At 38.1% G+C, this 27,268-nt stretch overlaps 1 protein-coding gene across 1 annotated transcript in view; it reads right to left on the bottom strand.

Moving 5' to 3' along the window:
- LOC103771590 (cyclin-dependent kinase 19) overlaps positions 1-27,268 on the bottom strand; it is a gene marked incomplete at its 3' end in the record, with an annotated part of 75,487 nt that overhangs the window by 26,908 nt on the left and 21,311 nt on the right. Inside the window, exons 4-5 of the mRNA XM_008938891.1 lie at positions 5,089-5,146; positions 3,561-3,692 (exon numbers count right to left, since the gene is read on the bottom strand). Of these exons, the coding sequence (XP_008937139.1) occupies positions 3,561-3,692; positions 5,089-5,146 (190 nt within the window). The remainder of the gene's footprint in view (positions 1-3,560; positions 3,693-5,088; positions 5,147-27,268) is intronic.

The following is a 27,268-nucleotide window of genomic DNA, read 5'->3' as shown; positions in this document are numbered from 1 at the left end:
AACAGGACACAAACAGGGCTACCTCAGGGACCTTGCAAAGGTTTCTGGAGGACATCCGGGTAAGTGTCTTCATACAGACACTCATAAGTCATATTTTAGATCTGCAACTAAGGAAGAACTCATTGGGGATATGATAATCACTGGCAGCTTTGGTTATAAAAAACATGAAACAGCGAAGTAATGAAGGCAAGTAGCAGAACACAGGCCATAGGCTTCAGGGAAAGAAATGTCTGGATCATCAGGGTCTGAGAATGGTGGTTACTGGTTTATACTCTAACCTGGAGGCTGATTACAAGTGAAATATCACAGTGGCCTGTAAGACCCATGCAACTTAGTATCTTTACCAATGCCAAGAAAGAGCTGGAGCATCTCCCAACAAGTTGTGGATGAGGGAAAACTAGGGAAATGATTGATAATTCTTGAGGGTAGAGCTACCATTCAGAAGGAACTAGACAGGCAGGAGGAATGGGCCACAATGACAAATACGAAGTCCAGAACCCATGACAGACTACACCCATGCAGTGGTTCAGGTGAGGGACTGACTGGATAGAGAACATCTCTGAAGAAAACTCTGGAGCCAAACACTAGCCAGCAGGGTCCCTTGGTAGTGATGAAGACTAACAGCATCAATAGGACGCACTGGCTGTATCAAAAGGAACACAGCCAATAGACTGAGGGAAGTTCTTACTTTACTTGGCACTTGCTGGACCACATTTGGGCCACTTTGGGGACCTGAATACAAGACAGACTTCAATAATCTGGGGCAAGTTCAGCGAAGAATAAACAGAATGGTCAGAGGGTGGAGAATCTGCTCTGGGAGAGGAGGCTGAGGGCCCTAGCATTGTTCAGATTGAACAGGAATCTAAGGCGCTCCCAAGTACTGACAGAGAGGTGACCGATGGAGCAATGCTCTTTACAGTAGTAGCCGACAGCACAATGAGAGATTACAGTCATAAACTGAAACAAGAAGTTCTGATATAAGGAAAAAAAAAACATAACTGTGCCTGCACATTCAAGATCAACAAACAAAACAAGTGCTTTGTCCAAATCAGATCCTCCTGCATGGCAAGATTCCAATAAAGAAATGTGAAGTGCAGGTCCATAACAAAGTCAGGGGAAAGTTCGTCAATTTTTAAACCTTCAGTCTTTACCACTAAGATCAGTCCTTAGGAACCCCAGTCCCTTGAGATAAGAGAAGTCTGGAGGAAGGCTCTCCATTGGTTGATGAGGACTGGATTAGGAATTATCCAGGCAAACTGAACACTCACAAACCCATGGACCTAGATGGGATCTACCCATGCACGCTGAGTGAGCTGACAGATGTTTTTGCTATGCCACTCTCCATAATTTTTGAAAGGTCATGAAGAATGGAAGAGGTGCCTGAGGACTAGAGGAAAACCAGAGTCACTCTAGTCTTCAAAACAGGAAAGAAGGATGACCCAGGATATTACAGACCAGTCAGCCTCATCTTCAAGCACACGGAGGAACAGAAAGTCATCAGGAATAGTCAGCATGAATCCCACAAGGGGAAATCACGCTTAACTAATATGACAGCCTTCTGTGATGGTGTGACTAGCTGGGTAGGTGAAGGGAGAGCAGTAGATGCTGTCTACTTTGACTTCAGCAAGGCATTTGATACTGTTTCCCATAACATCCACATACATAAACTCAGGAAATGTGGGTTAGATGAGTGGACACTGAGATGGATCAAGAACTGGCTAAACAATAGAGGTCAGATGGTTATGATCAGTGGTGCATAGTCCAGTTCGAGGCCTGTAACTAGTGCTGTTCCCTAGGGGTCAATACTGGGTCCAGTCCTGCTCAATATTCATCAAAGACCTGGATGAAGGAATGGAGTGTACCCTCAGCAAGTCTGATAACGATACAGAATGGGGAGGTGTGACTGATGCACCACAAGGCTGTGCTGCCATTCAGCGAGATTTGGACAGGCTGGAGAGCTGGGCAGAGGAGCCTAATGAACCTTAAGAAGGATAAGTATAGAGTCCTGCACCTGGGGAGGAATAACCCCATGTACCAGTTCAGGTTAGGGGCTGACCTGATGGAAAGCAGTTCTGCAGTGAAAGACAAGTTAAGCATGAGCCAGCAATGTGCCCTTGTGGCCAAGAAGGCCAAAAGTATCCTGGGATGCATTAAGAAGAGTGTGGCCAGCAGGTCAAGGGAGGTTCTCCCCCTCTACTCTGCCCTGGTGGGCCATATCTGGAACATTGTGTCCAGTTCTGGGCTCCCCAGTTCAAGTGAGACAGGGAACTACTGGAAAGTCCAATGGAGAGCTATGAAGATCACCAAGAGACTTGAACATCTCTCTTACAAGGAAAGGCTGAGAGACCTGGGGCTCTTTAGCCTGGAGAAGAGAAGGCCGAGAGGGGATCTTATCAATGTTTATAAATATTTGAAGGGTGAGTGTCAAGAGGATGGGGCCATACTTTTTTCAGTGGTGCCCACCAAAAGGATGAGGGGCAACAGGCGCAAATTGGAACACACCAGGTTTCACCTCAACATCAGGAAAAATTTTCCTGCAAGGGTGACAGAGCTCTGGAACAGGCTGCCCAGAGAGTGGAATCTCCTTCTCTGGAGACTTTCAAAAAAACCCTGGGCATGTTTCTGTGTAACTTGCCTTAAGTGAACCTGCTTCAGCAGGGGAGGTTGAACTAGATCATCTCCAGAGGTCCTTTCCAACCCCTACCACTTTGTGATTCTGCTGTACATGATAGTTTGATAAACAGGAGTTATTTGAAAAAGGCAGACTGTGAGACTTAATTAAAAGTGCTGGTCCTATTCAACAGAGATGAAAGTATAACATGGTGTTTTGTAATTCTCTGAATGAAGGCCCATACAGCAACTCTGAAAATTTCTATAAAAAGAAAATACCTGCAACACCCAGGAAAGCCACCTCTGTACACATAGGCATGATTTAACCCCCCTTAACAGAGGGACACCATTTCCTTTGCAGTTCTCTTCAGTATAGAACCTGATCGTGCAGATAGAATACCTCCTATGCATCTCAGTTATATCCAGTTTTTATTCCGCCAAGGCTGGTTGTGCTTACAGAACTTACTGAGGGGGAAGGAAGACAAGAGTATGGTAACCATTTCCCAAACATGGACATTCCTAATTTATCAGGACTGAACAACGTGTAGATTGCCACAGTGCAGGAGACTGCCCTGACTGCCCTTCTCCTTATCAAGTCACACGCTTCATAGAAGCATCTGGTCATGAACCACCAGCTCTGGATTTTCCCTTTCAACAGTTTACAAGATTTCTGAGCCCGAATCAGAAAACCATATAAACCAATGCAGAGAAGATTTTTATTTTAAAAATAAACCAAAATTAACAACACATTTAAAATGTGTAGCATTAACCTTAACTCTTATTCAAAATTTCAATGCTCAGAAAGTTTTAATCTGGATTAATCTTTTATGGATTGGATCATACTCTGCTGCTACTTCAGGAAGAAAATGAGCTGGTCAGTTAATCTTCACAACTACTATAAGGGTACTCTCCACTGCAAAACTTAAATCTCTTTCTTACACACAACTTACCAATAGCCTTTGTGTAATGTCTGGCTCCAAGTAACAGCTCTGGAGCTCTGTACCAGAATGTCACCACAACTGGATCCAAGTCTGCCAGTGGCTTCAAAGGTGAGTTGAACAATCTTGCAAACCCCATATCAGCTGCAGGGAGTGTGGAGAAAACATTTAAAATTTTAATATAAATAAATCATAATTTAACAGTATTGCCAAAAAGCAATTCCAACAAAAGCTCAAAAACATTAAAACCTGCAAATCAAAGTTTTTAAGAAAGCAGTGTAACAACACTGGGCCAAATTTATGTAAGGCTAAATTCTACTTACTTAATTTATAAGGCTATGAAGAATGATGTTTGAATTTTAAGTGTTTTCACTGTGGTATTTTAAAACTTCAGATGCCTGTTTATTTAAATAGAACTGTAATAGAAACCTGGTTAACTAAAGTCAACAGTAACAGGTCTCTAATGTACATTTTTATTTGTTTACAAACTGTGAGCCCTTGTGACTGCTAAATATTTACCCGAAGTGCAAAACCAAAATGACTGCAGTGTAGATTGTTTTGCACTGCTTATCAAAGCATGCCTCCTGCTTGATTTGAAGGAATGAACTCCAGAATGAGGAAAAAGTTAACTGGGAATTAACAAGATCAGTGGGTGTACACCGTTACAGACATGCATTTTAAATGTAAGCATACATTTTCTATAACTCAAGAGTTCTCTTTAGAAACAACCTTGTAAGTAACAATAAGAAATGCTAGATGGTTAAGTACAAGATTTGGGTATATATCCAAAACAACACATTTTAATCCAAGCTTGAAACTTATCTTTTACACCATTTCACCCAAATCTTTCCATTTCCAAAGTTTTGAAATGCTGAGTATAATTTTCTTGCAGTTACCCATACCAATACAAGCACAGGAATCAAAACTGGTTAGCTGAACATTTTCAGATACAACAAGAGTCAACGGAAAGAAAAGAGGTTCCAGTATATTTATTCTGTCTTGATGATTGCCACACGTTTTATTAAAAAAAAGTTTACGTCCACATGACTAAGACTTATGATCTACACAGTTAATTAGACATTGGATAAAGACTATCACAGTGACATGTGTTTCCCACCTTGACACCAAATAGCCTTTAGCACAGCAAACTTTTGGACCTCTACAAACATGAGCGCTGATGATATTTATGTAAAAATAATAACGAGCAAATACAATTTCTGAGTAACAATGTTATACTAACTAATCATAACAGAAGTCAAAACAATCCTTGCCATAGCCATTGTTACATGTGATTATGACTTTGTTGTTTCTTACAGATGCTTTTATCTCATCAGATAGCCTTGCCAGGTTTCATAAATCATGATTCCATTCATAAATGGAACCTCTTAAGCTTACAAATTCAGTGAATGAGACTTGAAGTTGAACTAGATGTTGTGCATACATACACTCAAAGAATAATGATTTATTTCTACCTTATACTGAAGAAGCAATCTTAAAGTAATTCCTTAACTGTGCAAAGAAATTTTTTCAAATTGTTTACCTATTTTGACTCGTCCTCTTTCAGGACCTTCACCCATTACCAGGATGTTTGCTGGTTTCTGGAAAACAAAAACCAGAATATACAGTTGATGAGCTTCTGATGATCATCTTCAAGAATACTAAAAATACATACATTTATTTTATTATGAAAACATTTTTTAAAATACCCTTAACAAGTCTAAAATTACCATACCTTTATGTTTTGCTGACATTTAGCTTTTATCCCTAGTTACCAGTTTCACAATTAGAAAAATAAAGTACTTTGATATTTCACAGTAAAAAATGCAATCATCAATTAAATTTGCATTTCCCTTTTTACCAAAATGATCATGTTCATTGGTGAGATTTTATTCTACAGGAAAATTCTATACCAGGCAAATGTTTATGCTATGCATCAGTAATTTGGCAGGAACTACTTTTCTAGTATAACTTATAGAAAATTATGCCAAATCTTGGTATGCAAATGCATAGATGAGAGTTGCTTTTGTTATCATCACATAACTACATTTTTAGAGTTGTGCTTGTTTTTAGTGTATTTATGACAAAAAAAAAGAAAAACACACTGGCAAAAGCTTTTTTTTTTTTTCCCCACAAAATAACTTGATTTCATGCTATGAGAATTCACTTAAAACAGGAATATACACAAACAGTTACATCCACAGGCTTTTAACAGTGTAGACAGCAGCTTTACAAGTAAAACAAAACCTTTATAGGCATTTTATGCTATCTGCAGTTGTTTGTGACCAACCATATAAAATCTGCACATGACATCACAGCAATTGTTCTGCAATTAGGATCTAGGTTCCCCCAGACATCAACAGTCACTCCTTGGAAGCTTTCCCCCTATTGTGTTAACAGCTGTAAAGAAGTAAACAAGATTAAAAACATTAAGTGATTTGAATGAAGAGATGCATAACAAAGTTTCAAAGCAGAATTTTTGGAAGGTTCATTCTAACACCAATTCTAATTTCTGAAGAGGTCTGCTCGAGCAGGATTTGTTTAAAAATCTCGAAGAGATGTCCAGAAAGCCAACACCAGAATTCCATTTAATTTCTCAGTTCTTAACACTTGCCACTATTTACCTGAAACGAGACATTCAAACTACAGTTACTAATTTGGCTTAAAATTTCAAATCTTCAGTTTTGTTTTTTTTTTTTTAAAAAGTAAAATGAACAAATAAAAAAAGCACTACTTCACCTATTCTTTCTCTCTCCCCCCAGGAAGTTCTCCCTTCCCACCTCGCTTCTGGTGCTAGACATTGCTTCTTCCCTGGCTCCAGCCACAGCCTCTCTTTCCAGATGACATTAGTTCTTTTACTCCTCCATTTTTATATTCTCAACACCCTCCCTGACTTCTCATTCCTCTTCATGTTTTTGGAACCCTTCAAGATGGAATATACACTCCCTTCTTGGATAATGCAGTAGCTATTTTAATTGATCTTGAGTAAACATTCACCAGCAAGTCTAGTAAATACAAAGATGATGCTTGCTCTTAGCTAATATTTAGTGATAACGAGCTCAACACTTCAAGGCAACTAGTCAAACTCTAGTTTTACATTTATGTATTACTCTGAATTGAATATTCTGGAGGACAGAACAATCCCATTCTGCATATTCAGAAACAAGGCAGTAAGGGAAGCATGCAAGTTCACATGATTTTTTACCTCTGTTAGAAATTACATAGCTAAAATTTTCCCAACCAAACCAGTAAAATTCCATTTTCTTGTCGGAATTCTCCCCTAAAATCCTGCCCAGCAACCTTGATTGAGAGCTAAGTATGAATCAAAACCACTGTAACAGACTTTTATATTCAGGATAGAATTTTAGGCACTATGAAATGCATTTATTTGACAAGTGAACAAAGCTGATAAAAAATGTAGTTACTGCACTGATTTCTAGGTTTCTTTTTTGTAAAGAATTACATTGTAAGAAATAAGCTGAATAACAGCAGATCTACTAACATAAAATTTAAAACCTAAGCAGACACAACAGGATTCTCAAAACATCTAAAAACCATGTTTTCTCTGTAATAATACAAGATTCCTCAAGCAGCAATTTTTCCATAGAAAAATTACTATTTTATCAGCTGATATAAACCAGAACATTCACAGAATAGTTCAGGTTGGAAAGGAGCTCTGCAGATCAAGTCCAGCCGCCCTCCTCAAAGCAGGGTTAACTATAGCAACTTGCTCAGGCCTGAGTCCAGCTGGATTTTCAGACATCTTCAGGGATGAAGACTTACACTGACTTTGTAAGATCCCCCCTGAGCCTCCTTTTCTTCAGCCTGAACAGTCCCAGCCTCCTCAGCCTCAGAAAGACTCCCCAAACCCCTAGGCAACTTAGTGGGCCTACACATACAGGGGATACACTAGGTTAGAATCTAGGAAGCAAGGGTCTTGTCCATTTAACTATTTTTAAGCCAGAATATTTTGAAGAGATGTTGTTCCTTTTAAAATTTAAATCTGTACTAATATGTAACCCACTGAGGATCAGAATTCTGCTCATGGCAGTCAGCAGAGATTTATGGATTTACCACATTACATACCCATTAGCTCTTGTGAATCTCTCAGAGACTTGGGGAGAGGGAGAGAAACAAAACAGAGAATGAATGAAATGTGAAGCAATTGAAAACTTAGTTTCATTTCCAAAATAGCAAGTACTTTTCCTAAGGTACCACCACCAATGTGACAATGTGGAGATGACAGGCATTTCACTGGTGGCATCTTCATGCCTGCAGGATCCCCACTGATCTGCAGATAGCTGTCTCAATAACAGCTTGCATTGTAGCAGCTTCCTACAAGGTGAGAAGTTTTCATCAAACCTGTGCCTTAAGTCAGAAGGAGGACACATCTGAACTTCTTATTTCCAACATGAGCAAATTAACCACTTGGTTATCACTCTCTAAAAGGTAAGAACTTTCTGAGCTCCTCTTGTTAATCAGAGCTGTTCTGGTTAGGAAAGCATTTTCAACTCTAATGCATGCTGAACCAGTTGAAAAGTAACAGTAACTTGACAGGATCCATCTTTCTAAAGTGAGACAAATGATACCCAGCTCCTGTGCCCATTATCTTTTACTTAATAAACAACTTCAGAGGATCTTGAAACATGGGTCACGTGTTTTTTTTGGTTGTTTTACACAATAGTGGCTTAAACACTGTGAAGTAAAACTCCTTAACTCCCCAGAGTCTTCATGATACACAAGCCACACGGAGAGCAACCCAACCCTCACGGAGCAGGGATGCTTCCTCATGGCCTCGGCTAAATGAGCAGCACCAAGAATAGCAGAACTTCAGGTGCTCAGGCATGGAGAAAGACTTTGGGTTATTTTCACAGGGATTAATTTGCCATTAGAGATCCTCAGGAATGCAGGCAATGCACATTTCCATCATGAGATGAGAGAGGACTGCTAAAGGGAAGGCAAACTACTTCTGCTTTTGGTAGAAGGGAGAAGATCTTAGTCTGCTCTCTGGATATGTAAGATTTTAAGCATCAAAATGTTTTACTCTGGGATAGTCACTTAGTAGTCTACTATACAATTACAGTCTAGTATAATATAGTTACTGGACAGCTGCAAAAATCAGATTAAGAAGTGTGAATCTGAGATATTAAAAGCCCTGTATCTCATGTATGTTCAGGCTACATGCAAGTCATAAACAACTCTTACTGCAGCCCATGTAGTGAAGAAAACAGGGGTTTAGGTGGAAGAAAACATGAAGACCCAAGCAGCTAAGAGAACAAATCCTTACATAGCAAATCATGTCTCTTTCTGAGAGGACAGAATTTTATTCAAGAATGTTTGAGAAGCCCTGCTTAAAATCATTAGCTAACTCCTTAGTAAAGGGTGAGGTAATTCAACAAAGACTACACTTCTGAGACAGTTAATCCCAAATACATCCCAATTAATACCCTCTCTATTTTCCTCAAACTCTCCTCTTGCTGAGAACAAAAAACACCAGCTGTGAAGCAAAGCGATGCTACTGTGTCTCCACCTATGTAGTTGCTATAGAAACAAAAGAAACAGCAAGAGTTAGGAGTCACACATTTCAGATCAGCTATAAAAATGAACAGATAAATCCCTGCTGAGCAATGCAGTTGCGGTTTGATTGTCTGAAGAACATTTGCAAACAGCAAGGTCAACAGCAACAAACAACTGGAGCAAAAACCTGAAATGCCTGCAAAAAAGAATGGAGATGGCAACAATTTAATGGGTTCTTTACAAGTAATAAGCATGAATAATGTATTTACTTTTCTACATCGGTGGGAGAGTGGGAATAAAGCAATTAACATCTTGGTGGGAAAGCAAAGAAAATGTTTGGCTAACAAGTATGTTTTCATAAATAATAGAAGTATCATGAATGAGACTCATATGGACACCCATGTTATGTTACTTGACATGCTTCCTACTTACATATTTAGACAGTACATTAGAATAAAGGTTGAAGAAAAAGAAATTAGCTCTCGTTTTGATAGAGCATAACAGGTCAAAACAGGAACATTCACCTAACAATAGATGGCAATACTTTAGTTTTAATGGTTATTGTTGTTATCTCCTCAGTTACAGTGGTGACACAGTTCTTAAGAGATTTGGTACAGAATTACATTCCTATGAGAGAATGTCCCTAAGGACATACCACTTTCCATACACCATTCTTTACTGTTTATATCCAAACAAATGTGTTTTCCTTTTGGAATGCATCACTGGACAAAGAATAATCTGAAATGAAAAAGCTTCTATTGTAAAAGATATTGAAAGTCTTGTAGATAAAAAGCTCTCCCCACAATTAAAGTAACTGGCTTGTCATGAGGTCTTTTCAAGTCTCAATTAATTTTAAAAAAGCAATTGTAAACAGCACAGTGTTGATACATAGATGTGCTTTCAATTCACAAGCCAAAGCCAAGAGTAGTGGTGATTTTGTCTTAGCTTTTAGCACACTGCTTTACAAATGAGAGAGGTCCTAAATGAGATGACAGCATTCCACTCCGTGGGCACTGCTTAAAAGACCACTGAGCCTTTAAGTCCAAGATTAAGGAGAAGCTGTAGACTGTTCAACAGAAATTTGCAAACAAAGCTTTTGTTCTTCTGATCTACAAGGAAATGTAGGCACTTTCCTGCCTTTAATCAGTGCTATTCAAATCCAGATATTGTTTTCAGATCAATATACTGGCAGACTGGTACTAATGCTTTTGCAAACAATTGATGTAATTAATACAGGATTTTAAAAAGAAATGGTTCTATAGAGAGAACAAACCTCCAAATCATTATCTCTTCCACTCACATGACTTCCATATAATGAAAGCAGTATAGAAAATTAATTATTATAATTTCCCCCTCCTTTTTTAGAAAAAATTTTGGTCAACATTTTTCTGATACTGAAGCACCAGATGGAAGTCTATCGTACACAGTAAAACCTCTTCACATCTGCTTCTCTTTATGAGCCTCACATACTGTGAACTCATATTAGAGTCACTGCTCTGCTTACACAACATCACATTCAACTTGTTTTTTTTCAGATGTTGCCTCAACTTTAAAAAAATCCAACCCAATTATATTTTTTGCCTAGATTTATAAATCTGTATAATTTTCTTCTACTCTTTCTACTTTTTCTCTACTCTATTAAAATAATTGACCTTACAAAGAAATATCATTAACAAATCAATATATTTAACATTTAATTCAACAATATTTCCACAGATATCAAATTAAGCAAGGCCAAAAATAAAGCTGATTACTAGAGCACATGATCTAAAAAGGCAGTAAAATCAGAAGGAATACAAAATGCTTTGAAACAATGCATCATTCAAATGAAATTAAAACTTGTTTAAATCTAGAAAGGAGGAGAAAAAAAGCAGCAGACACATTAGGTAGATAAAGAATCACAGAATCATTAAAGTTGGAAAAGACCTCTAAGATCAAGTCCAACCACCACCCAACACTACCATGATCACTAAACTATACAAGCCACTATAAGGCAACACAGGAAGCAAAGAGTACCAAATAAGGGTTTTACAGCTAAATTTAGGAGGGGGGAGAAAAATCTGGCCTAAATTTTTTTCAATAAAAAATGCAAACAAACAAATGCAAACACAAAATTTTATAACTGTCACCAGGTTGTTATCCTCACATTTGAAAATGTACTGGATTATCATGAGAGGAGCATCAGTGAAAACAACACATTTTTAAATGTATTTGTAGCATGTAGGAAACTAAACTGAATGCATATAAAGATATTTATTACTATGACAATAATACTTCTATGGTAACAATTACTTTTATTGGCACTCTTGCTTCTTATTAAAATAATTTTAAAATTAAACATATATAGTTCTGTTAAAGACCTGGAAGTGTTTCCTCTCCCTGTTTGAGAGCAAAAAAATCTTTGGCATAACTCTGAGAGACAGAATTTGGATATTCCATCATAAACAATAGTTTCAGATTATGTTAAGGACTTATGTATTTCAGAGCTGCTGCAATGGTCACAATAATCATTAATTCCAATACCAGAAATTCTAATAACAACCAGCAGAATTCAGATCAAGCTCTTGAACAGATTGTAAGTAGCTAGAAGTAGGAACAAATTGTATATAAGACATCTGAAATATTTCTTTGGAATGCCTTAGATAAAGGTTTTGTTAAAACACATTCCTTGTTTGTACCCATTACATGTTGAGAGGCGAAACATACTGTTTTCATATCAAAGTTTGCCACCAAAGAAATCTTTTCATGTTTATCTATATACTTCTAAAACTCCTCTATGCACAGAAAGTAAAAGAAAGCAGAAATACTAAAACTGTGCCTATAGTGCAACCATAGATCTAAACATATTAAAAAAAAAAAGTCCCTTAAATAAATGTAAGATTATCTAGCATACAACAACAGCAAAGATGCGACTACACAGGTTTCATTACAGACTGATTTAAACTACCCTATGACTCCAGACACTCTTTGGAGAATCAGTCAAAAAATCATGTAATGCTCTGGGCTGGATGTGACCTCTGGAGGTGCTCAAAACAGAGAGGTTACCCTGCTCAAAACAGTGCTAACTTCAAAGACAGAAGTGACTTTGAAGCTGCATCAGATGTGGAGTGTCACAACCAGAGTGCTGCAACTCTCCAAGGCTGGAGGTTCCTCAGCCTTGCTGGTATGCAACCCCTCGCACCACCTGACCGCTCTCATTAAGAAAAATTCTTCCTCATCACCTAATCAAAATGTCTCTTGGGGAAACACATGCCTGTGCCCCTTCCTCTGCATACTTCTTAAAATGGCTTAATCTTCTCTAGAACCCCCCATTAGGCAGTTACAGTCCCCAGGGAAGGCACTACATGCTGCCAAGTGCAGTGGCAGTAAAGCTGATGCACGCCAAGCCATCCCCATCACCCTGTTCTACTCCTGCTGCACCTCTGGCTGTACGGTTACGTAGCCATACATTTAACACAGGAAACACTTATTTGAGATGACAAAGAAATTCAGACTCTGGAACACACTCACTACAAACACATTTTATCATGGGAAAGAAAGACTTTTCTTCCCCTCCCCCCCCCCATCATTTTAACCAGGTCACATATAATCACACGTAGACGAACTACCCCGTATGTTCTACTCAAGTTGCTCTGCCTTCAGCTACTCTCGTATAGAGCCATCCTTGTGATAATGAAGTCAGTGATCATGTAAAGTGTTCATTTCTCTGTTTTACTTCATTTTTCACAGGTTGGATGTTCTTCTGAGAGGTAATTAATCATATACCTCAACTGACATTCATTCTTTAAATTCACTCCCCTCAGTCCTGTCCAGGCACTCCCCAGAAACAGCCAAAACATCCATGCTCCTCGTAAGAATGCTCTGCTTAAAAATCAATTTGAAACAATAGTTTCTTAGGCAATTGCCATAAAATATATTTAATTTATAAACTCAAGGTGTTTGATCATTGTTAAAACAGGAAGAGACTATTCACCAAGTCCTATTCCCTAATCAATGGATGATACAGTTGCCATTATGTCACTGGAAAATGGACTGCAAACACAAGGGAAATATGAAAGAAGAGAGTAACCACAAGAGGCAAATATAATTCTGGGCTACATAAAAGTTCAGACATGAAACAATCTTCCCTTCTTTTAGTTTTTTTTTATGGCTGACAGAGCATTAAATTACTGAAAGACAAAAATGAAAGCTGCAGACAACTTTGGATGCCAGGCATTGCTTCTATTATAACAATATACTAGTGTACCAGTGGTTTCACTCCCATCAATGAAAATGCAGTTCAAGTGAAAAAGAAAAGAATTTAAAAACCCCTCATATTAGGAGAATGCCAAAACATTTGACACAAATTAAATTTTATGTTGCTATGCAACATTATCCAAAGCATTCTGCTGGTGCTAGGGCTGCAACGGCATACTTGAACTTAAAATGTTACATGCAACCTTGAAAAGGACAAAGAAGGGGAAAGACAGAAACAAAGAGAAAAACATGTTCATAAATTATCAATGAAAAACAAAATGTCATGCAGCAAATGTTTCAATAATACACTGAATTCACATTGTCCCTGGGACTTTCAACACATTACAGTACACACTCTAATTTCCCATGAAGCTACTCAGCAATCATCTAGGGCCCTGTCTTTAGACCTTGCCTGGGCTCTTTGAGAGCATCAAGCACAGCACAGAATGAGACGGATTGCTCAGCCTCTGCCTCCCCATTTCTGATCAGTGCAGATGTGCAGGCCCACTGTGCTTGGGAACAGAAGAAAGACTCACCTCAGAAACAATTCAGATTAATATTCTGCTTTTTACTATAACACAAAGAGGAAATGGAGGAATAAATTTCATTCCATAAAAGCACATTCAAGCTCTTCCTCTGCTGGGGCTTCAAGAGACATCTTGAATGCCCCAAGATACTGCAGTCAAGCCAAGCCTATGCATCTCTGCTATTAAGTCCTTATTACATATTCCTCACACATGATCTTTACTCAGAGTAAATACCCAACAGTGAATAAGCTGAAAAGATATTCACAGGTGTGAAACATTATGACAAAGCCTACTACTTTCTTCACCTTTTTAAAGGCAAAAGCTGAGAGACAGTAAGTCCTACAGAACACAAACATAAGAAAGCCTACAACCGTACTAAGCTTAGGACTAGACTTTGAGAGCAGGGGGAAATGAGAAGATGCAATGCTCACCTGTTCCTGCTCTAGGAACTCTGTGCTTATTTGCATTACTTTTTTTTTGTTACAGCAGTGTGAAAATTATATACCATAATTGTTACGTGTAGTAATTCTTTCAGTTGCAGCACTAAATTCCAGCATTGTCAAATCCTGGTATTTGTTTTATGCAATATTCTGACTGCTCCTCCTGGTTTAGTAGGGTCATTAAGGCAGAAGGATGAAGCCTCTAGCCAATAAAAGGACAAACGACTGAAAGTGAGATTGCTGACACTGTCATAAAACATTTTGTTAATTGCCTTGCACAAAGTATCTTTGGCACTAAAACTCCAATACCTCTATTCCCCTGAGAGTCTGGCAGAGGCAAAGAATTAACAAAGCTTTTCTGACCGCAATAAATAATACAGTACCAAATTAATAGATATTAATGTAACCCATTTTCAATATAAAACAGCTTCTGCTTGGATAACTTCAACTGACTGAATTAGGTTGAAATATTACAAGTTCTTTAAGAGAAATTTCAAAGGAGGAAAAGAAAAAGGTAACATGGTTATCTAGAGAGGTTACTTCCATGTTGAGTGGGCCTTAAGAGTCCCTTTTTGCCTGCACACAGACATGGGCATAGAGCTTTAGGGACTTAGAACTATGAAATACATTTATTTTCTTATTATTATAGGGTTTAAACCTTTGGTAAGTTTTAGAACAGCAATAAATATGCTACATTTTACATTATTTTAACAAGCAAAGGTTTGTCTAATATTATTTCATATTGTTTAATTAGCTCTTGTCAGTTTATTACATTCATATATGCTCTTTTCATATGCTTATAACCTCCAGGGGAAATAAAAAAAAAAACAGATGAGGACCCATCTTTCCTCCTTGGTGTTCTCATGCTAAGTCCAAAGACTAGAAAAATCTAATCTTTATATGTCTGTCCTCTAAATGTCTGTTATACTACAGCATCAACTTCTCTTTTGTGTGTAAATAATTTACAAGGTAAGTCCAACCTTTTTATAATCCTTCTCAGAGTATCTTCTTGAAGCTCTTGCCTTTCAGTATCTCCAGGGATAAATTACATGTCACTCGCACTGTGGTTTGTCCAGTGGATCAGTGTTCAGGCTTCAGAAGAAATTTTATCACCCTAATACAAAGCCTTGATACCTATGGTAATACTATTTGGGATTTAACAGTCCAGTGGACCATAAGGTCTCAGACTCACCATCCAGTTAACGTGTTCTAGATACCTTACCTTTGTGTCATTTGACGCAGCACAACCTCACGTGGCCTGCAGTGGAAAAAAGTAACTATGGACTGCTAAGTGAGCAGATGCACAACGCAGATGCACTGCTCAGATGACATTCATTACAAGTGAAATTAAGCAATTCATACCCTTTAAAACTCATCCTAACAGATATTCTTTCCCTGGTTTATCACCAGCACTCTGTTCGCCACAGACAAAATTCTCTCTCCATCTCTCAGTTTATGCTGAAGCTATTATTCCCTCACCCCTTAGTTTCCTGACTTTTGGAGGATCCTGAGGCCCATTCAGCTTCTGATTTTTAAGAGTCTGAACAGCAATGGCCAGGTTCTTTAGTAATAGCTGTATTTCAGCCCCAGTCAGTGAAAACCGATTCACTTCTTTTCCCCTTTTTTTCTTTTTGTCTCCAGGTGACTCAGCTGAACAAGCAGCTATGGAGTTTTTAAAGTAACCAGTAAATGTGGTCTGCACAGGGCATGCTAAAATTGTGGCTATGAATGCCCAATTTAATTTCCACTGTTATTCAGAAGCACATGTGTTTCACGACATCAACCAGAGTTTATAGGAGAACAGGGCTCATGGGTAGCTGGTGTGCTCTTCCTCCCTGCCAACAGCTTGCTCTTGTGCTCGTGGTGCTCTGTTATGGCTGGGGCTGCAACAGTTCCTTTGGATCCAAAGCCATCAATAAGATTTTATGAGGCATTGAACCTAGCAGGAGACACAGCAAACCATTTTTTAATATACTGCCATAAGAGTATTTGGTATTAGGCTTCAATATTAGTTAGTGAAAGACCAACATGATATAATGATCCTCTTAAGCCTTTCTAGGATATTTTCATGCAGATGAAGTTAGGACAAGGTAACAAAGGGTATGTTAAGAGATAGCAGCATAAGTTACAACATTTCTGTTTGGTTCCTGAAGCCTGAAAGAGATTTAATCATTATCTGCCAGATTTAGATATTCCAACACAGAAATGAGATTAAGAGATATTATGTAGCATATCTTCGTGTCTATGTTAATGATGACTTGATAATGTTTCTCAATACCAAATATTTTTAACGTATGCATCTTCCATAAAATTTAGACGAATACTGCAGTCCCTTTCTGCTCATTTCATCAGTAAATGCTATGGAAAAGATCCTAATGTTTATCTGTTATTCATATTTTTATGATATTTCTTCTGTAGTATAAACTTCAATCTTCACTGACAACAGAAGTCTATACAGTCCAGATCAGACTGAAGAATTGAAGACCTAATGTTTAAATAAACAGTAATTAAGAATTGTGAGCATCTCAAAACAATTTGAAACCTTGTCATCAGCACAATTCTTCAGAAAAACTAAAGGTCATATGTGCTTAAGCAGATTTTCCACCAATTCAAAATATTTTTTTTTTCTTAACAGGCCAGGCAGGAACAAGCATAAACCATTTAAATCAAGAACATATTTTCATTAACAACCATAAACAACCATTCATTATAGATCTAGAATACTGCTATTCCAAACATGAGTGAACACTGCATACACAACAACCCAGTTCAAGTATTTTATTGTTTATTTATGCAATGCTTCTTGTACACAAAGGGCAGAATGGGTAAAATGGGTAAACAAACTGCTCCTGCTTTGGAAAGGTGGAGTCAGAGAGGCACAGGAGTGAACGCAGAGCGGTGCACGTGGTGAAGGGACCAAACAGCAACTGCACAGGCAGCACTCCCACCGAAAGGAGAGAGAAGGGAGAGACCCTGGTGAACAGTAACCAGGGAGGTTCTTGCAAGCAAAGACCAACCCATAAACAACAGAGATGACAGGAGCAAGGGACAGAGACCAAGGAAAGTCTCTGCAGCCACAGGAACAGCTGGCATTGGCTGGGAAAGGTATGGAAAAAGGTATGGAAAAAATGGCTCGGAATACAGAAATTGAAAACCTGAACTTGGTTCAAGAAAAACTATTTAAAGTTAAGATTTAATACAGAAATTAAAAAGTTACAGAGACCACAAGTTATCTTTTAAGAGTCTCAAGCATTTATCCCAGTTACATAGCTGCTGTATGTACAGTCCAAGATCAAGTTTTCTTGTTTTGAAAAAGAGAAATACTTTCATTTCTCACATACCATAGTATTTATACCATTTAATAAATATTAATTTTCAATGATATTTTAAAACCAGTTTCACTTCGTAGAATAGCATTTATAATTTGTGTTCTAGCATCAACAGTCATAGCCCAAGACAAGTTAGAAGCAAAGGTTCTAAGTACTGTTATGTACACTCTACCATCTTAGGCACGACAAGTATTTTAGGGAAAAAGTTATGTTCTATAACATCCTAGTTTTCACTCAAAAAATCATCACTTCCCTATCCAGAAGCATCAGTCTTTCTGCAGAATACGTTGCAGCCATTCGCTTCAAACCAGCACCTTCAAAACTTCAAAATAAAGATTCTGCAGATACTGAGGCAAAGTATGCTGGACACAGCTAAGGAAGATTCGCAACTGCACAATGTTATCACTTTAGAGCTGTGAACACTGCTTCTCCTTTCCATCTATGGATTTCTTACTAGCAATTAGATAGTGTTTGAGGGTAAAAATTTCACGAGAGTTTAGGCATGCTATTCTTGAACTTAAAAGACACTGTCCATGAAAAGCTCACATGGCACTTCAGTACCAGTGGGAAATGCCTCCACCCCTCTCACATTTCATTGAATAACCAAATGCAATTGCTTAGTACTCCTCAAGAGCATAAAAGAAGTATAAGATCACACTTAAAAAATGTGGGGTTTTATCTATATCTGTTAAACACTTATAGTTACATTCTTAATATTTTCTAAAGGCATTTTCATATTCAGAGTAACACATTAGGAGTAGCCTTAGAAATTCATGCAGTTAGATGAACAAATTAATTAGGCTAAGTGAAAACCTGAGTTATCAGCACCTCCGCTAACACGTGGGTAACTGCCATGGGCACACTCTTATCACGTGGTACCTTGTGGTAAGCACTGAGCAACTTGCTCCTTTTCATGAAGGAATGAAAGTCTCTCTTATTTATTGCAGGATACAGCTGGTAAAAGTGCGCCCACAGCAGGTAGAGCAGCTACAGGGTTTTGAGTTCATATTCACACCTGCGCTCAACTAAATTGCCTCCATCAAGCAAATAGGTTTATAATCTTCCCTGCAAGTCTCAGATGAAGGGGTTCCTCAGCTCAGAGAGAAGGAGTATGATAATTAAGTTGCAGCAGAGCAGCAGAGGCAACTCCTTAGAGTAATAGTTTGTCTCTCTGCCTCGATCTCTTACTGTGTTTACAAAATCAACACAAGATTGAGGCAATGACATTTTGTCACATTCAAGATTATTCCATTTAGCCTTCTGTAATATTTACTGTATCTTTTCAGTCCTCAAATTTATAATAAGCCAGGTAAGAGGGGTGTTTGTACTAAAAATATTCAATATAGTCACTGAAGTGTTCATAGAAATTACTACAGTTTATTAAAAGCTGCACAGTAGAGTGTAAAATGTTGATCTTCTGTCCTAAAAGTTCCTTAATTTGTTGACGTAAACAGAAGAAAAACAAACAAACAAACAAACAAGATATTGGAACAAGCAATGAAGGCAACTGGGCCAGAATAATTTAAAAAAGAATCAAGTCACTTCTTCGTTTCCTTTGTTCAGAAGTATACAAGAATTTTCTGGGGTGAACAGGTACATTAAATATATCTCTTTTACAATACTTAGTGTAATATACCACTACAGCCTGGCATCTCAGATCCTAAGAGTTTGTTTCATTGCGTCATTCTATCTAGCAAAAATGCATCAAGAGAGAAGTATGTTAACAGATACTTTCACAAACAAATACACTAGGTATTAGTATTACTTGTTCTCATAAATGCAATCAAAAAATAGTTCCTAGCATGATATAAACAAGGCATGCTTAAATATTTCAGGTAGCAAACTTAAGACAAGGTGTGGGAGTCTGACTGCTAACAGCTTTTAAAGATTAGGCTCTTTCCAAACGGCATATGCAGCACAAACAAAAAATCATTATGTCATCTTAAAAAAAAAAAAAATTACCTAACACATTTATCAAGTATTTATTTATTAATCTGTTCATGTCTCAGGAATTATTTGCAACACTTTCATAACAGTTCTATAGTAAACATCAAGACCTCTCTTACATATTGAATTCAAGTCACTGTACAGTATCTAATACCATGTGGAAGAGCTAATTAGTTATTGACTTGGAACATCTATAGCCAGTTTTCATCACCAACTTTTAAAAGGTTTTTCAATCAATCAGCAATTGAAGCTGATTCGAGACTGAAGCCTGTGGCTGACTTCCAGACATTTACAAACTTGCTATGCAAAATAACTGCAAGCTAATCAATCACAATACAGGAACAGCTTGAATCCTCAAAAAAAAAAAAAAAAACCAACAAAAAACGTAGTCAGTAATACACTTCCAACGATATACATACCAAACATTTCTTGAAAATTAATATTTTTGTTTGGTTGCTTTTATTTTTAACATGTAAGGAAAAGTGATCTGTTGTTTTTAGAAAAAAGAAATCCTGCCAAACCCAAACTGGATAAAACCTCCTTCTTACTTTCTAAATGATTTTCCCAATGATCTCCAAATGTTTTACAAGAATTACATATTGAAATGCTGGAGTCTGAACCCTGAGGCCTGAATTAGGGTTGACATATGGGTGATTCCCACAGTCCTTCATAAAGAGGAGGTGAGTTTGCCTTATAGCTTCCCCCCAGGGTACAGCCACCCTGGCAGGGAGAGCCATTTCCCTGCAGGAAATGAGCCCCAGGGGTCCCGCATTGAGTTGACAAAGGTCAGGTGTCTGCTTGGGGATAAAAGCTGGGCCCATGTGCAGGGAGACAGGAGTGTCTGTCTGTGGAGTGCACTCCCCAGAGCTTCCTGGTTCAGGGCAGACCTCCTGACTCTCCCTGGAGCTGGGCCCCAGTCTGCTTAAGATCTTTGCAAACGTGGGCCGATCGGGTGAGAGTCACTATGTGGGCACCTTTCTCTTATGTGTTCAGCTTGCTGGTCTGGCTGTTTCCCATGCCAACTGTGGGCAACCTCGGGTCTCTGCTTGTACCACCTGTTGTGGGCCGAGTTACATCCTTTGTGGGATTGTTGGAGGTGGCGTCACTTATGTACCAGCTGATTGATCTGTTTGTAGCCCCAGTGATCATTCATGCAATGTCCTTCTTGTCTACAATACAGTCTGTGTATTGGTTCATCTTCCTGCTGGTGGTGGTATCATTTTTGTTGGGCCTGGTCATTGGCAGAACACATATAAAATAAGACGTGACAACTGTAGTCTGTAGTAGCTTAAACACAGATTAACATTATCACACCATTCATAAGGCTACTAATTAAAGTTAAATGCTAGAAGGCATAGGGAAATAAGATTTGGTACATATAATTTTGAGTGGGGAAACACAGAAAAGCTGTTTTGGGAGGCAAAAGCCTTAAGAAAGCCAATCTCAAAATCTTTTCTGAGGCAGAATGTCCACAGCAGGGACAGTCACCAACTTCATCTAGAGAATCTTTTAATCAGTCTATGAAAGTTTAGAATGAGTATAGCATTTTAAACGAAATCCTAAAATAAAGGATGGTCACTCCATCTGAAGTGAGAGAGCTTTTCCCTCCTGTGTCAATCAAGGTACAATCAACAAGGCACATGGCATTCTACCTGTACTAGCCACTGCAGAGCTCAAAGCTGCGAAGGCCAAAGGGAAGAGCAATAATTAAGGTTGTGAAGTTGAAGAAAGAGAAGGATTTCAGGAAAGTCAAAGCTGAGTCAAGGCTATATGAGTAATGTTAAGAGGTGGCAAAAGGCAGATCAAGAGATACAGGAACATGGGCAGAGGAGCAGGAAGTTGGAAGCAAATGAAAGATTTGCATCAAGAAATAAAACAGAGAAGAAGAGCTGTGAAGAAGACTACGTGCAGAAAAAATCTGAAATAGTTCAGAACTAATTATAATATTTTCCCATTCAACAAGTATGCCCTTCTTAAAAATGAAAAACAACCTGCATAGACATGCAGTGGCTGTGAGATACCACCAACTCCTGAGAAACGTTCGGTGATTCATGTCAAAAACATGAGCATGTTAAAGCGTGGCGGGTCAAGCAGGAATTTTATTTTTTTTTTTTTTTAAATTAAACAACTCTGAAGACATAGTACACTTTCCAAGACAGACACAACTGTCCTTGCCACATCAAATTTGCCCAGATTTAATGGGAAAAATGTCTATGGTTTTAGCGCTTGACATTTATGATTTACATCACTGTTGAAGTCACCAGTAAGTTCTTGGACATCCTCACAAAACATTAAGTGCTTAAATTCAAATAAAATCCATGTGAGAATTTTTTTTTTTTAAACTGCATGGATAGGTTAGGTGCTCAACTCCTGTTCCTCAAAGCTAGTTTATAACTTTTGAAACACCTACTACGCAACAAAATGCCTCTGCGAAAGCCCCTAGCTTTCAGATCGTACCATCAGAGCACTTTCTTCTCCCTGCTGCTCTGTCCCGTGTTTTGTACATGCCATGTCCAACAGCTGAAATTCTTCTTAGTAATTGCAACATCCATTTTAAAAATAGTCACATTACAAACTTAAGATCAGGGTGAAAGTCTAGGGAAACTTTATTAGAGGAAATAATAGCTTTAATACAGATTTAATGGCTGTAATGTCCCTACTGTTAAAAATCCAAAACCAACTGTAAGACTGAAGTGGTTCTTGCACACTAAATTAGACATGAACTATAGGAGGACTGTACTCAAAATATTGTATTGTTCTACAGCTCAACATACAGAAAAGTCAGGGAAAAAAAACAAACAAACCAATAAGCCTTACAGTCATTATTAAATCAACATTTTAGTTACGAGCATTTTAACAAAATAATATTCAGAAATAATGCAAGGCACTTCAAAATTAATGCAGTAGCTGTCCAGCTTTAACGATGGCATGTTAGGCAATTTTATCTCACTCTCTCATTAAGGAGTGAGTTATCAAAGGACTACGCATTTTCTGCAGGATAAAAACATGCAGGTGAGCAGTTACTACAGAGCAACTAATGCAGAGTAAATCCACACCCTAGACTGCCTTGCTCTAACTTGTTCATGTAGCCATACCCTCCTCTTCAGTTTAACGTTTTCAGCTAAATTAAATTAAAACTACCTAAATGCTGAAGAAAGGTTCCAAGTCATGTGCACTAAGAACAACAGCTGTAGAGTTTCAAACGTTACTGCCTCTAGCAGTCCACACTGTCTCTCTGCTGGAGACAATCGCCCAGACAGCAGACATCTGCAGTGAACGGGCTTCTCTGCCCCAGCCTCCCAGCCCACTTTAGCACCTCGGCAGGATTAAATAAACCTTTGTCAAGGGCAAAGGTCAGCGCCAGCACCACGGGCTGGGTGGGAAAGCTGCAGTGGAAAAGCACCCTCCCAGCAGTGCCCGGCGGTACCCAGCATTGCCTCCAGCGCAACAGCAGGCTGGTGGTCCGAGACAGCACCACCAAATTGAGCACAGATCAGTTTTCAGACCATTCAGAAGAACCACAAAGAAATTTAATGTGTTTTGGTTCATCTCTTTCAATAGTTAACACAAACTTTCCTGAGTGTTCCCATGTATGCCACCCCAGAGGCAGAGACACAGAGAGATGAGCATCTATGTTTCCAGTGAAGCAAAAAGGAAAGTTGTAAGCAGAACTGTGTGGATCAGCACTTCAGTAAACAAGTTATTAAAGGGATATCTATCCCTACAGACAGGGTTAAAACAAGCATCAAAACTTCCACGTTGCAGGAGGAGAAATAGCTGGAAAATAAGATTAACTAGAAAACAGCTAAATTTGTTTAACATCTTTTCAGACTTAACACACCACTTGCAGTATACACTCAGGTATTGTTATGCTACATAGGAAAGATTACTTTTAGGTCCCCTGAAAGGTTCCCTGCTACTGCAAGGCCTTCCCATCCCACTATAGAACCTGGCACCAAGGAAGAAAAGCAGCTCCCCACCAGAGCACAGAGATACACACAGAGAAGAAACAAGCTTCTACGTAAATCCTGCATCCTAGCAAACAGCAGCAGTCAGCCGGCCACAGCGTACGTATGCGCTGACAGTAAACCTGACAGGAAGCTAGCTGCAAAATTATTATAGCATCCAGATAACCAGAATTTCAAGCACAAGTATTATCCAAAATGCAAATGGGTCCACAATTCTCATGGTTTTAACTACCAGGAATTCAAATTAATATTTACTTGATAAGCAATATGTTTTAGGTCTGAAACTGGAATTCAGATCCTGAATTTCAAGAAGCAAAACCAACTTTTAACAGCTCATTTAAAAGACTTAAATTCAGCTGAGCTGGCAAACAGTTAATCATATTCACAGTTCAACAGCCACAAAAAACTTTCATAGCATTAGAAGTCAGTATCAGCTCATTAAACTGTAACCTATTGGAGTTTGCACTTAATTCATAATTCTAACAATCATCATCCACAACTGCTACATCAAAAGTAACTATATGAAAGCCAAATCAAAGTAAAAATGTACAAGCATGTTTAATAGATTAAAGTAAAATGTAGAATAGGAAACATTTGTGGAAAACCCACTTTTTGGCAACAATTACAGCATAAGACAAAATGGTTTGAGTAGCTGAAATCCCCCATTCCAGGAGGAATTTCAGGAATGCAAAATATTGTCTACAGAATTATTTTCTTAGACATGAGATATATTTGAGAACACTAGCTACACAGAATATTATCATGCTAAGTGTTAGGATTTGCACTAAATATTTAAGCTAGCAGAATAAGCAAGTGTAAACTCTTAATCCCAATTTACTTTATTTTTATTACTTTTTTTTTTTTTAGGTAGAACTCTTAAAAAAACCCACAGAAATAGTTAAAGAGAAATAAAGAAACAGAAATAAACTAATCCAAAACAAATAAAAATTTTGTTTATTATAGCAGTAAGAACAAAAGCATCACCAAAGGGGGCTATCTTAGGGATGAGAGGGAGGGGTTATTTGAGAATGAAAACCCCTAATCCCAATACAAAACAAAACAAAAAAAAACTAACACCACCACATTTTTCAGATGCCATCAGCTTGCTTAAATAGAATAAAATAATTTCCACAGTATTTTGTACTACTTTATGAGGTAGCACAGGAACATTACTGAACTGCTGGGGAAGTGCTTCTACAACCAGTAGAAGGAAACCAGAAGGTAAGAGTGAGTTGTGCTCTAACACCACAGAGAACCTGAACAAAGTGGAAGGGGAGTCAGTCAGAACACCTGTTACAGATTCACATGGGCTTTCATTTGCAGAGGGCAGGGAAACAACAGAGATGAGAAAGAACAGTTTTTTAAAAAAATTATTTTTGTACAGAGAGGTTTGGTATCCAGAGAACCATATGCATTTAAGACTGACTACTTGCACCATGACAAGCCTTTCTTGTCTGGAAACCTTCTCTGCTTCACTGGTAATAGGTGAAAGAACATTATAAATACTTTTACCCATGGTTCAGATGTGCTGAAGGTTTGTTCCTGTATTTATTAAGATGGCTTGAAAAAATCTAATTTTAAGCTGTATTTATGTGAAATTCAGAGGAAAAAAAACCAACCAAGTATAAGACTACCTTAATCCTCCCTAAAGATGAATTTAAAGAACTGATGTCCAGCTTTTGAGATGACCACTTTGCACAGTGGGTCACTTCATAATATTGATAACAGATTTCCTTCATTTTCTTTAACTGACATAACTGTGGTATTCAGTCTTACAGCTATAGTTAGGCTGATGATTCCTGAAAGCTTCCTTGAAGAAGACAAAAAGACCTTGAGATAAGCCATCAGTGAAATATCACCTGACCAGCCACTTTCTGCAGCAGAGCCAGTTTCTTTGACTAGTTTCACACATAACAAAACTGCATATAAGCTATATTATAAAATAACATCCTTTGCTAGTCACTGAAGCTTCTTGAATCACAGATGGAAAATGCAAAATTTAAATGCAAGACAATCTGCAACATCATTGCAACATCTCAGGAGAGCAGTAACAACTATAGGATGCTTGCAAACTAAGAGAAACGCACAAGAGAAAGAGCACGAAGAACAAAAATGCAGTGTTTCCATTTTTTTCTTGATTATATGTTGTTATATTAGTTGTCTTCATTGATTTTAATATACTTCTTTTAATCTTCATTAATTTCTATTACTGTAATACGATCATGTCAACAACGTGGTGCCAACCTTTGTAGCCTCATTCAGAAGGGGCAATGAATCCAAAAAGAAATAATCTAATAGACACATTTGCAGTCAGTCACAGTAACCCAAGGGTACTTCTCCTCCTCTCCCCCTTTCCCTTCCCCTTCCCCTTCCCCTCTCCCTCTCCCCCCCTCCCCCCCCCCCCCCCCCCAAAAAAAAGTGGTACATCTTTTACAGAAGAAAAACTTTTGAAAGCTTCTTCTAAACTTGACATCTTTCATTTAGAATGCAAACCCCAAATGGTCAGTTGCACAAGCTAAATATATAATGTATTTACTAGAAACCTTCATACAGCAGATGGTCTCTGAATAGGAGCTATTAGAAAAGACGACATTTTCCTTCCGTTTTTTTCTGTATCAGGAAAAACCCAAATAAATTTGAGAATTATTTTAATATTTTTGCTTCCTTCTCACCCTTTTTCCACCTCAGGAAGAAAGATATGAAGCACACAGGAACCATATGTCATCTGTTGACTTTAGCAGCAAAACGCAGCCAAAAGAACATTAAATCAGTCTCTTTGTTTCTTCTGACTCATCTGAATTTATATCCAGTCAGGGTTTTATGGGCGTAAGCTTGTTTCAGAACCCGAGGTAAAACATTTTTCTTCAACTGTAATTATTTTTATTAGCAAAAATTAATCTACAAACATCTTCTTAATATTCTTGCCATAAACCAAAAGGCATGCATTAGTCAGTCTTGGAAAATCTGCTGTTTTAACGTACTCAGTAGAGGTAATACTCAGTGCACATCTTCATGCACCTTTCTAAATCACGTGAAGATTAGTTTTTACAACTGAAGGAGAAAAGCAGAATATTGAGTAATGAGAAATGCACCATTCTTGAGTAGGTGCCCCTCAATATATGCTTCATATTTAATGAGAAAAAGAAAAAAGAGAAAAGCATAGAACTCCAACATGCAAAATTACTCTTTCATTTACCTATCTGGAAGCATGTATACATACAGACAGAGATGTAAGCACCCACATACTATTGTTCCCCAGCATTAAATAAAAAAGTGTATCCTCTCCCTAACCAGATAGAAAAGAGGAGAAACGCATTAACCTGCCAGCTAATAAATCCAAGTCACTTTCAGAACGCATCATGGAGTCTAATCTCTCAAAATATGCAGATATAACTTACATTTCCTTTCTTTTAGTAAATCTGCAAGATGAGTATGATCATTCGTAAGGTTATTTAACACAGTGGTAAGACCCCTTCACCCCAAAGAGATCACGCAGGTGGAATAATAAAGGATTAAGAAGCCCGAGCCCATGCAGAGCCGGGTGGAACATGAGTCGGGAGCGCGTGTCCGCACATTCGCGTGCCCACACACCAACGATGACACACAACAGTGGGGATTACAATTAACGTGGTTTTAAAAAGTTTAAAGAAACTGGCAGACACGTTGACTCGTCATTTATTTATAGGAGGCGTGTGCGTGCCCAAATGGTTGAACAGGGCCAAGAAGCTTTTCAAGCCAGTACAAAATTACTGGCAGAAG

Source organism: Merops nubicus, unplaced genomic scaffold (assembly GCF_000691845.1).
Source record: "Merops nubicus isolate BGI_N331 unplaced genomic scaffold, ASM69184v1 scaffold22604, whole genome shotgun sequence".
In the NCBI taxonomy this organism is placed as follows: domain Eukaryota; kingdom Metazoa; phylum Chordata; class Aves; order Coraciiformes; family Meropidae; genus Merops; species Merops nubicus.
Note: the sequence above shows the minus strand (reverse complement) of the source record. Positions and strands in the feature narration are given on the sequence as shown.